Source organism: Alexandromys fortis, unplaced genomic scaffold, assembly GCF_014885135.2.
Source record: "Alexandromys fortis isolate MF-2015 unplaced genomic scaffold, M_Fortis_MF-2015_v1.1 scaffold_364, whole genome shotgun sequence".
NCBI lineage: Eukaryota > Metazoa > Chordata > Mammalia > Rodentia > Cricetidae > Alexandromys > Alexandromys fortis.
Genome location: NW_026068245.1, coordinates 29664 through 41818, shown reverse-complemented (window position 1 = coordinate 41818; position 12155 = coordinate 29664). Strand labels below are relative to the sequence as shown.

Here is a 12155-nt window from a genome sequence, read left to right as displayed (position 1 = left end):
AAAAAATTAAATAAAAAAACACACACACACAAAAACAAAAACAACAACAAAAAAATCTTCCCTGGTAAGCCCCCTCGTGGTGCTACACACATTTTAAAAAATGGGTTAAAGCAAGATGTGAAAATTAGCCAATAAGAGGCTACAGATAACGGGCCAGGCAGTGTTTAAAAGAATACAGTTTCCGTGTAATTATTTCAGGGCATAAGCTAGCCAGGCGGCCGGGAGCTGGGGTGGTAGGGAAGTAGCCCGTCGCTCCTCACTACACACAGGCATTTAGATGTAGTGTTGTGGTATAAGTCTCTATTACCAGGTATTGGGGTATACTGTGTATTGTTTATGTCATGGGTTCAAACCTAGCCTGGACAACCCCATTTGAACAGAGACTGCCACTCCACCTAATGGGACAAGACACACAACGTGAACTGCACTGCCGTTTATGTAGACATGAACAAAGGGCTGCAGAAAAGGACACTTCATTCACTTGCATAAAAATAGCGTTCCTGACTACAGCAGGTGAGAAGGCGCCCTTGAAGCACAATTAATACAAACTCAGAGAGAAACTGGGGTTCAAACTGAAGATCTGAAAAGCAAAGCAGTGAGCCATTGGCTCTGACCACGACCGCAGTCCAAAAATGGCAATCCTGCCTCCAGGAATCTCAGAATGAGACAGAGCTGTCTCCTCTCATTTTGTAATCCTGTCTAGTTCTGAGATTAAAGGCGTGAACCCTGCGATAAAAGGTATGCACCACCTGGTTTCTATGGCACCTAAAGGAGCTACTGGGATTAAAGGTGTGCATCACCACTGCCTGGTGTGTAAGGCTGACCAGTGGGGTTGCTTTACGCTCTCAACTCAGGCAAGCTTTATTTATTAAAATACAAATGAAATGCCACTACACACCTTTCTCTTTGTCCCTACAAATCCTGCTTCATTGTGGTGACATAATACAGTGGGAAGAGGCATCAAATGGAGGGGGAGGGGAGAGGGTAGAAGGGAGAGACACGGAGCCCAAGCCAGCTTCCACTCTGCACTCTCCGACGGAGCACAGTGGTCAGGGTGAAGATCCATTCTCCCACCACCACCCCTTCATGCCAGGGCACTTCACTTTCTGTGGCCCCTGTGTGCTTCTGAGGACAGGGAGGCAAGAGGAGGGATTACCGGCTCCTCAGAAAAACAAAACAGAAAACCACAAGGGAAATATGCATTTTCTAAGAAGTATCCAAAGTGAGATACTAGGATAGTAAATGAAGCAATTTCGACTTCTCAATGATTTTTGAAATGCTTCTTACTTTTTTATTAGTAGAGCAGATTTTTGTAACCTTTGAAGGATTAGAAAGAAGACTGAAATTTGGAGAGAAAAATTACATTAATAAACACGAATTTAACTGCCAAAACCATGGTTTCCTTACCATTAACTTTTAAATGTAAGAAAATTAGAGGCAGAAATTTCAGTGTCTTTCATGACATCTGAAAATGTCTTTTTTTTTTTTTTTCTAAAAATGAGAATGAAAGACAAAGGTCAAGAGCACTCTGGAAAGCAAGAGGCAGAGACAGTGGGGACGCCAGAAGGTCCCACAGGCAGCTTTGCTTCAGAGGAACCTGTGGTAACTCTTCAAGAGGAAGTTTCATAGTGAATGCCGGGGGTTTATTATCCTGCACCACACTGCACTATCCGGATTTACAGGCCAGAGAGAACACATCACAGAGTAAAGACAAGTTGCTCTTATCAGAAATGCCTTCCGGAGACAATGCTATATCTTGTTAAAGTTTGAGTAGACGTTACTGTGCGATGTGCCTGATCACTTGTGTGGTCTCAGCAATAATGCAGTAGGGTTCTACAAGCAGAGGAACGACAGTAAAAACACAAAATGCAAAAGTCTAACCAATATAGAACTATTAAAAACAAGAGTTTTCTCGCCAAAAAACTACAATATCTTTATTTTTTCCTGTAGTCTATCTACAATTATTGGTTCATAATTGGCCAAGATGTAGTAACAACTATGAATATTTTACACTGTTGAAGGCTGCATGGAGATATGAGTGTGTATTAGTAAGTATGATTTTAGCTTATAGACGAAAGTTTAAAATGTCATTTTGTACATCTGTAAAAAATACTAGAAAAATAGTTTAATACCAAACAAATTTCACAGAGAACCTGAGCTGAAACTGACCTGAGGGCCCCCTCCTTGAAGACAAGCTTTCATGTACTAGAAGATGTCATGTGAGGCTCCAAAGAAAGAAGCATCCGAGAGTCCTACCCTGCTACAATGCCCGTGAACCTCAACAACGACCAGCATGGCACAATAACCCCAAGGATGCAGCAGCAGCCTGCGTACCTTAGTGGGAACCAACAGCTCTGCAATCTGACTAGAACCTACCTCACCAGCCACCTAGGGTTAGTGAGGTCATGGACTGGAGGAGAACCCACAACTGCTACTCTAGCAAACCAGCATAATTCCTAACTACACTCTAAATACACGACCTTATACCCGCAAGTGTGGTCATCACCACTCATCAAGGGAACTCTTTATAATGGACAAAGATCATTACCAGAAAGCCACAACCAAAATGTGGAATTGTAGAGCCTAGTCCTGATAAGTACACACCGACAGCACAAGTCTTGCACCTAAAGTTCAGGGATCATTTCAGATGACATGGGATAATATTATAAGAGCCAGAGGAACTGGAAGTTTATGGTGACAATATGTCTCTAGAAATGTAAGAGAACCTAACCCATGAAGTCTCATCTCTGAGGCTGCCGAACCATGACCTGAACAAGGACGATATGAACAGACAGCTAATGTGGAAGGGAGAAAGGCCGTGACACTGCATTCCTAAACAAAGAACTGCAGGCAACCCAGCGGTGCTGAGAGTGGAGAAAGAGTCTCCAGCGATGAGCTCATCAATTCGTTATCCAATACCAAATGTCACACTAAAACATACATGCAAGTAACACTATAAAGATCAAACATATAGTATTTATATATTTATAAATCAACACAATAATATGCACATTAACAACAAAGAAAAAGAGGCCAAGAATTGGAAGGAAGTAAGGGGAAGAGATACATGGCAGGGTTTGGAGGAAGAAAGGGATAAATAATGTGATATAATTATATTCTCAAAAATTATAATAAAAAATTATGGCTGCATAAGATGGGTTCAGAGCTTTCTTTAACTTAGACACACATATGTTTTCTAAATGTAAACGCTGAAACAAGTAAATCTGAAATGAATTTCTAGACTCTAAATAACAAATAAATCTACAAATAAAATTATATCAACAAAAACTACAACTAAAAAGAACACAGAAACAAAATAGCATACATCTTTCTAGTCAACATCACCTGCAGGGATTTTGCCATTTGGACATGATTATCATAAACTACAACGTCTATCACCAGATTCCGTAGCCGCAGAATGTGACTTAAGTCACCTTCCAGCACAAGGTCTTGGATGCAGACTCTCCAAGAGGGAAACTTCGTCCTGGTGCCATCCCATACCTGTCATAGGGTGGTAAAGCAAATCTTAGGAATATTTTTGCAAAAACAGAGTCAAATTTAAAAACAGACATACGCTGGTATCTGTGATGCTTTAAAGTGTGAAGTCCCTTATTCTGTGACCATGGAGCAACTAAACAGGTACTGTGTGTCATACAACAAATGTAGAAGCTGTGAAAATCACCACACGATGCCACATGAAACTACGGTGCAGACGTAGACTGACTTTTTTTTTCTATTCTGGGCTCAAAGACACTGTGCTCATACCCCACCCCTTGGGGATGTACGACTTCTGCATTGCTACCAAGGATAAAGGTCTGCGATGGATTGGAGGTGTTAAATCCTGAAACTATAACAGTTTCAAGCTGAATAACAAAACAAAACTAAACAGAACAGAATATGCTTGAGCAAATTACAACTGAAAAGCATTTGCTCTGTACATACACTGCACAAATAGAAGAACAGACCGAAAGTACAATGATTTTTAAAGATCACTGAGGCCGGAGAGCTGACAATGCATGCTGCTCTTGCAGAAGTCATGAGTTTGATTTCCACCACCCACGTCAAACAGCTGACAACTGCCTGTAACCTCAACCTTAGGCCGTCAGACACACTCCTACGGCCTCTCCAGGCATCTGTATAAATGTGCATATTCCCACACATATACATGTAATAAAAAAAATACATTCGTAAGCCACTGGTAAAACATGGTGATCTGGTTAACTGTCAACTTGGCGTAGCCCAGATTCGTCTGAGAAGAGAGCCTCACTTAACTGCCAAGATCAGACTGGCTTGTGTGAGGAAGACTGCTTTGATTATTCATGGATACAGGAGGGCCCAGTCCACTGTGGGCTACATCATCCTTAGGCAGGTGGTCCTGAACCAAGAAACAAAACTGCTCAGCACAAGCTGGTCTATAAGCCAGTGAACAAGTGGTAGCATCCTCCATGCTTTCTGCCATACTTACTGAGTTTTACGTTTAAAGTTAGAGGATTTTTGGTGTGGAATTTCAAGCTTCAAGTTCCTGATTGAGTACCTGCCCTGATATCCTCTGGATTGTGACCTAGAAGTATAATCCAGATTAACCCTTCCCTAGGTTGCTTGTGGTCTTATCACAGCAACAGAAATGATACGCGAACACATGGCTGCTGAGAAAACCTGAAATGCATGCACCATGATTACTAAAAAGGGGCCACAGTTAGTACTGTGCTAAGGTTGAAGAAGGAAATAATTATATTACTTTGCATACTAACCAGGTATAATTCAGAGAGAATAATGTCTGCTTGCTTCTGTTTTTAATATTTAATTAAAAAATTATGTCTGAGGCCATTAGTAGTAGTGCAGACCTTTAATACCAGATGTAGGGAGATCTCTGTGAGTTCAAAGCCAGTCTGGTCTAAATAGTGAGCCAGGACAGCAAGGGCTTTGTAGAGAGACCATATCTCAAAGAAAAAAATTATCAGAAAAAAAAAATCAAAATTCCATTCTGCAAAAGTCTTTAAGAGAATATTGTTACCATATTTACCTCCAAAGAAATTTTTGTTATTGTATGAACATTTTCAGTCTATGAATATGCATATCAATAAGCAGACTATTACTAAAGTTTATTTCAACAAGGCCATGTCTGTAACTTCACATATAGTTAAAGAACATTCTAGCACACAGAAGTAGTCCACACAACAGGTTTTGTTTCAAGTGCACTTTTTCCAAACATTTAAAATAATTTCTATACAGGAAGTTTATAAAATTAAAATTGTTAGATACAAACTATCCTTAAGAAAACTTAACTTTTTTAACATTCACTTCTCAATGCTGATTTTCAAATAATTCCTTGATCTTGTTCATACTCATCAACACTGCAGCCTCAAGGCAGAGGACCCGCCCAGGCATCACCCCTAACCGAGAAGTGACTGGCAGCTGCTGGCTGCTGCAAGAGGAAGTAGGGATGAGGGACAGTTAGAGGAGATGAGGGACAGTTAGAGGAGATGAGGGAGTGGACTATGGTCACGTTTCATTGCATACAAGCACGGGATTCTCAAAGAGTAAATTTTTTAAAGAAAAACTCTTTCTCCAAGGTACAAATAAGTTACTCAAGAGCTGGATGACTTATGTGAAAAACAATATTATATCTACTCACACGGTGCTTGAGAGAGAAAATGCACTTTTGCCGCTATCCACTGAGCTCACAAGGCTTTAGCTCAGAATTCAACTGCTTTTCTCAGCATAATCGTCTGAAGGAATCCGGCACAGAGTCAGCATCTCTGTTCTCGGGAATGTTTAGTGGCTGGTCAGGGGACATCAGTTCAGGGTTGCCTCCCTTCACTCGCTCACTTCAAGTATTTACTTTCTCACAGCACTGTTTACGTGAAGCTGGACTTTCACACGTGCCAGCAGCATGGGGAAGCCCTCAATCTTGTCCAAGCACCAGGACATTTCACTGATGGTCTGATTATTACAAGTGACAGAGAATTAAGCACAGGACCTTGGTCATATAGCAGTACTGCTCAAAAAATCCTGAAAAGTATGGTCCAGCAAAGAATTTGATTAAGTAATGACCTTCTGCAGGTCATTCATGGGCATTACTTATGTTACTATTTTTTTTTTTTTGGCTGCTTTAAAAACAAGAATTATAAGAAACATCTCAGTATTACCTGTGCCTCTCCCGTGAGTCAAGCAGTTATGACAGGGCCAGAACTGAATGAGAACAGACCCTGATAGTGGATGGGGGACAACATAGCTGACTTTCACAAAGCAGCAGAAACACACCCTGGAGTGTCACTAAAAGAACTCGTGGGTTTTATTATTAAAATAAGAAATAAATGCAGATGTCATACCATTTGTAAAGTACACATCTGACAATGGTGTTCTCTCCGGAGGGAAGGCACAGAGAAATGCAAGAACACGACATCAAGAATTTTAACTCAGTATAAAATAGCTTGGAGATCAGTCATGGGAGGGCCGCAGGCTCCTTACTGGCAGGCAGTGCTAACGCACAGCCTCAAGGATTTAAAACGTACCTTCAGAAGAAAAGATGTCCCGTCCACTTCCGCTTTGCCCAGGAGCTGACAGGTCAGGTCACAGTACTGCATAGGGTGGACGTCAGAGAGCGGCAGTAGGGTGGAGGAAGGTGGCACATGTGTGGATGCCCAAGCCCGCAAGGCTTCTACCATATTGTGGTCCAGAGCAGTGATGTTAAAGTTTTTGCCTGAAGTGCGCAGTGTCACAGGAGACATTACAGTACCATCAAATGTCAAAGATGCAAAACCATAGTTGCTGATTGCCTGAAGTTCGTTTTTATATACTCGGATCTAATAACGTGGGGCAAAGCAGAAAACAAACAAAACAGCTGATATGAAACCCAGGAACCAAAGAACTTGAGATGTTAAGTTTTTCTAGTATGAGAAGCAGAGTGACCCTTTACTATTTCTTACTGAGTTAATTCATGAAACAATACAATCAACACACACTGTATCAGGGTATATAAGCATGCAACTTTAAAACAGTACAACTGATACTTTTTAGACCAGCAGCTAACTAATAGTTATCCCGATTCTCTAAACTTTCACTCTTACATTTGTGTGTTTAATTTATTGAAGTATAAGTTTTCTAGAGGCAAATATAACTTGCCAGTTATTTCTGTGGTATAGTGCAATCCAGAGCCCCCCATGTGTGAACCAAGCACATGCAACAGAGGCTAAGTCACCCTCGCCATGAGCGAGCTGGGCCGTGCCGGAAGGACTTTAGCTACCTGAGTCTTGAGGCCCATTTATCAAATAAGTGGTTTTAGTATTTTCTTCACGAACTGACTTTGTTCATTTAGAATGCTCCCCTTTCTCTTCACAGATTTCTGGTGGTTCTTCATGTCTGATAGTAAGATGTAGTCATTTCATTTTTTTGTTGCTTGATAATTATTTCTTATAGTTTTAGTTCCAATTTATGTCTTCATATTAAGTGCAGTTTGTAGGTAGCACATGATACTTGATATTTACTTATTTATACTTTGCTGTTAGTCAGGACATATTCACTCTAAAAACATTCTTACAGGCCCAGGAGTGCTGCACAGGGCCGATTCCCTTTTGGCCCCCAGTCTGTGCTGTTCAGCAACTGTGTCCTATTGTTCCTTTGCTATTCTTAGGGTACCGCTTAACTCCTGGGGTATAAATAATCCTTGTGTCTCAGTGGGTGCTGATTCAGTATTTTCTACTGATTTAAAGCTTCATATTTATTCACTCTCAAATAGTTTTGCCACTTTTTAACAAGATTCTATTTGGAAAGGTTCCACTTTACTGAAGAATATTTTATTTGGAAATAAAATTATAGGTAAATGAAATTTTATCAAAAATCATTGCAGCTGTTCTCCCATATGGAACATGGTTTCTCCAAGCATTGCTGACTTTCTAAGATTGGATGTGTGTATGTGTATGTACCCCACATCCCGTTCACTCTTTTCTCCTGTATCATAATGACTACATGCTAATTGCATTATCAGATACTGTCACCAAGCCCACTGTGCTCCATTTATTTTTATCTAGTTCTGGTACTTCACACCTGGTAATGACTTAGGCTCTATCTTTAAATTTTATTCCATACCAACCCCTCCAGTAGACTTTTCATTTGCTGTTCCTTTTAGGTATTGAATTTCTATTTGCTTCTTTTTCAGATTCTATTTGTCTGTTTCTGTTACTGATTTCTTTTTACTCATTTAATATTTTTTAATTTGCTGAAAGTGGGGTGCTCTGCTTAATCTTTTGGGAAAATTACAGTATCTGCTGATAAATTACTGTTTAACAGACTTAATGTCTGTGCCCCTGTGGAATTAATTTGGAAAGTCTAATTGCTTTTTAAAAACTGTCTTCTTCTAAGTTCCTCTACTTGTACCCAGAGCTTCTCTTCTTGACTAGACCCTGTAGTGAAACACTACAAAGGTTCTGAACTATGTTACCTCCTCTGGAGGGGCAGTTTTGTCATTTTGGCAAGTTGCTAGCTGAGCTCCTGAAATGGACAAAAGCTTGAATTTATGCCTTCTTAGGGTGAATTTGTAGCAAGCTCAGGGTTTCCCCAAAGCCCTTCCTCCTTAGTGGGACTCACCTTGCAAAGAGTGTTCCTTGTGGAATCATATAGGTTTTTAACAGATGTGCACGAGAAGCCTTCCTATAATCTTGGCGAGATAAGGCAGACTTTGTGATGTCTTACCATAGTGGACAAGGTACCTGTTACTGTGTGTGCAAACTTGCCTCATGCTCCTGTGGTAGCAGCCCTGTCTGTGGCTACTATGCAGCACTGGGCCTAGGCTGTCGGAAGGAGGGTCCATACCACTCCAATTTCTACTCTTGCTTTCTCTGCTTCCTGCCCTGGCAGCATTGTGAGGAAAAATGTCAACATCTCTACTACGAAACTGAGCCACACTGAACTTTTATAAGTTGCATCTGATAATATTTTGTCATAGTAATGAGGAAAAATAATATGGTGTCAAAGAGGTGCAGACTCACTAGGATGGCTCTGTAGCATCCTACTGCATCCCTTTCCTGTTTCCGGTTCTTGCAATCCTCAAGTGACCTTGTCCTGCCCGTATAGCACAGCTTTCAGTCAAGTACGCATGGGCACAAAGCAGACTCCTGGTGCAGTCTGTACAGTCTTTTCTCTCAGCGCTTTGTCCAGAAGAGTCAAGTTCTTTTAGCCGAACTGAATTTTAATCTTCCCCTTCTCAGTTTACCAGAACTACACTGCTCACACTTGAGGAGTTTAAAGTTAGACAGGGCAACAGTAAGACCCCAACTTAAATAAAATTAAATTAATTAAAAAGTTATGAGGATGTATGCCCCTATCCTTGACAAATTCCACACGGAAACTTGGTAACACCAACTATACTTGGAAGTGAGAGGACAAACTGAAACGAGTTAGAAAGACAGCTTCAAGTGTGTGCTTCGGGAAAGAGAGCAGGCAAATTCATTCACATGATCGATAGCTGATACCATTTGCATTTCTTGTCTCTTGGAATGCTAAGTGTCGCCCTCTAAGAAGGTGGTCATACAGTTAATACTAGATACTTTTGGTGAACGATGTAGACGTCTAGTAAATGTAGAAAGTACGAATCATACCTTCAGCCCACGGAAACAAACAATGTCTCCAACTTTATAAATGACTGGAAGATCCTCATACTTCCTACTAAAGAGCAGGCATGTTAACTTCACACCTGTCTGGTCCACAATTGTTACAACGGAACAATAATCTGGGAAACAAAAAATATTTAACACAGATTAAGAAATTTCAAAGCATTTATACAATAAGAATATGCTAATTTAAGAATGTCAAACAAATACTACTCTACCCTATTATTGCCTTTTAAGATAATGTGATACCATTCCCAAATTAATCCACAAAAATTAACCTTCAGACTTGTAATGAAACAAAAATAAATATGCTATTTTTCTAGAGAACAAATAACTTTTTCATAACGTTAAAATCAAAAAGGGAGAAAAGAAAATCATTGCCACCAAAGATCCAAAGAAATAAATTAGTGTAGATATTTTTAAATCACAAAATATGTAAGAGTCAACAGGGAAAAAGGAAGCAATGGTGTTCTAAAGGAATAACATTTTCCTTAGGAGAAAAAAAAAGTCTGATGTAAAATATTCCCCTTCTGAAGATACTGACATCTGGAGGTTGTGTACCTTACATTGTCACACTTAAGACTCACCCGTTGACCCTTAAGACATCGGATGCAGAAACCAGAGGCAGGAAATGGGCCAGAGCAGGAAGCAAATGCAGTGTTTCCCCAGGTTCTTCAAAAGTTACAAACCAAGCCTGAGAAGGAAACTGCACCTAGGATACAGTGAGAAATGTATCCTAGGTACAAATGAGCCCCAGCCACCTACAAAGAAGGCCAGGGCAAAAATCCATCTGCTGGAATAGGAAGTCAGAAGACTGTCCAGCAGTTTCATAAGAAATAACTGATTGTGGGGAACAGTATCAACACAATCAGTGAAACTCATAGCCATTTGATTCTCCTTGCCTTTTTTGTTTTGTTTGTTTTTTTGTCCACTGCTTGGTAATTGTAGTAGATTCTGGAGTTTATTTGGCAATGAATAAATAGATTGGAACATTTGTCCTCCTACTGAAGAACAATGAAAATTTAAAGAAATCAGGGTAGGAAAGGTCTTAGTTGGTGCTTCTATTACTGTGATGAAAATACCATGGCCAAAAGCAACTTGGGAGGAAAGACTGTATTTCAGTTTACACTTCATCTCTGAAGGAAGTCAGGGCAGGAACCAAGGTGGGACTGAAGCCAAGGCCATGGGTAAATGTTTACTGGCTTGCTCCCATGACTTTTTCAGCATCCTTTCTTAGACAGCCCAGGGCCACCTGGCACTACCCACGTTGGACTGAGTTCCCCATATCAATCTTCAATCAAGAAAATACCCCCACAGATTTGGCAACAGCCAATCTGATGGAGGCATTTTTGCAATTAAGATTGTTCTCTTTCAAGATACATCTAGCTTTGTGGCAAGATGACAAACACCAACCAATACAGGGGGTTATTTCATATATATATATATGTATGTATCTCTTCTATTGTATATATCTGGCAACATGAATTTTCAGTGGCAAAATAAACATAAGAACGCCAACACCAACTGAACTGGTAAGGAACACACATAGGACCAAACTAGTCCCTCTGAATGTGGTTGGCAGTGGCATGGCTGGGGCAGACTGAGGGGCCACTGGCAGTGGCACCAGGATTTATCCCTACTACATGTAATGGCTTTATGGGAATCTATTCTTTTAGATGGATACCTCACTTAGTCTAGATATAGTAGGGAGGGCCTCAGATCTTCCCCAAAGCAATGTGCCTTACTCTCTCTGGAGAGTGGGTGGAGGCGGGGAGGAGGGTAGGTGGAGGGAATTGGAGGAGGGGAGGGAGTGGGAACTTGGATTGGTATGTATAATGAAAAGAGATAGTTTATTTTATTTTTTAAAAATATATAAAGAACTCAAGAAACTAGACATTAAAATTCTAAAAAACCCAATTTAAAAATGGGGTACTGAACTGAACATGGAATTCTCAACAGAAGAATTTCAAATGGCCACAAGAATGTATCTTTAAACAACTTTAAGATACCATCTTACACCTGTCAGAATGGCNCTATCAGGGAAATGCAAATCAAAACAACCATCTTACACCTGTCAGGATGGCTAAAATCAAAAACAGCAATGATAACCTATGCTGGAGAGGATGTGGAGTAAGGGGAACACTCATCCATTGCTGGTGGGAATACAAACTTGTGCAACCACTTTGGAAATCAGTGTGGCAGTTTTTCAGAAAATTAGGAGTCAACCTACCTCAGGATCCAGCAATACCACTCTTGGGAATATACCCAAGAGATGCCCTATCATACTACAAAAGCATTTGTTCAACTATGTTCATAGCAGCATTATTTGTAATAGTCAGAACCTGGAAGCAACCTAGATGCCCCTCAATGAAGAATGGATAAAGAAAGTGTGGCACATCTACACATTAGAGTACTACTCAGCGGAAAAAAAAATGACATTTTGAATTTTGCATGCAAATAGATGGAAATCGAAAACACTATCCTGAGTGAGGTAACCCAGACCCAAAAAGAGGAACATGGGATGTACTCACTCATAAGTGAATTCTA

General features: G+C 40.3%; 1 protein-coding gene across 10 annotated transcripts in view; it reads right to left on the bottom strand.

The window, feature by feature from the left end:
* Window positions 1–12155, bottom strand: part of LOC126494060 (protection of telomeres protein 1-like) — a 54206-nt gene that overhangs the window by 25311 nt on the left and 16740 nt on the right. For all 10 annotated transcript variants that reach the window (XR_007589919.1, XM_050131276.1, XM_050131279.1 and 7 more), the window contains 3 exons: window positions 9597–9727; window positions 6516–6806; window positions 3346–3501 (listed from right to left, as the gene is read on the bottom strand). Coding sequence is in view for 9 of the 10 variants with exons in the window: in XM_050131276.1 (XP_049987233.1) it covers window positions 3346–3501; window positions 6516–6806; window positions 9597–9727 (578 nt within the window). In the remaining variant the exon portion in view is untranslated. The remainder of the gene's footprint in view (window positions 1–3345; window positions 3502–6515; window positions 6807–9596; window positions 9728–12155) is intronic.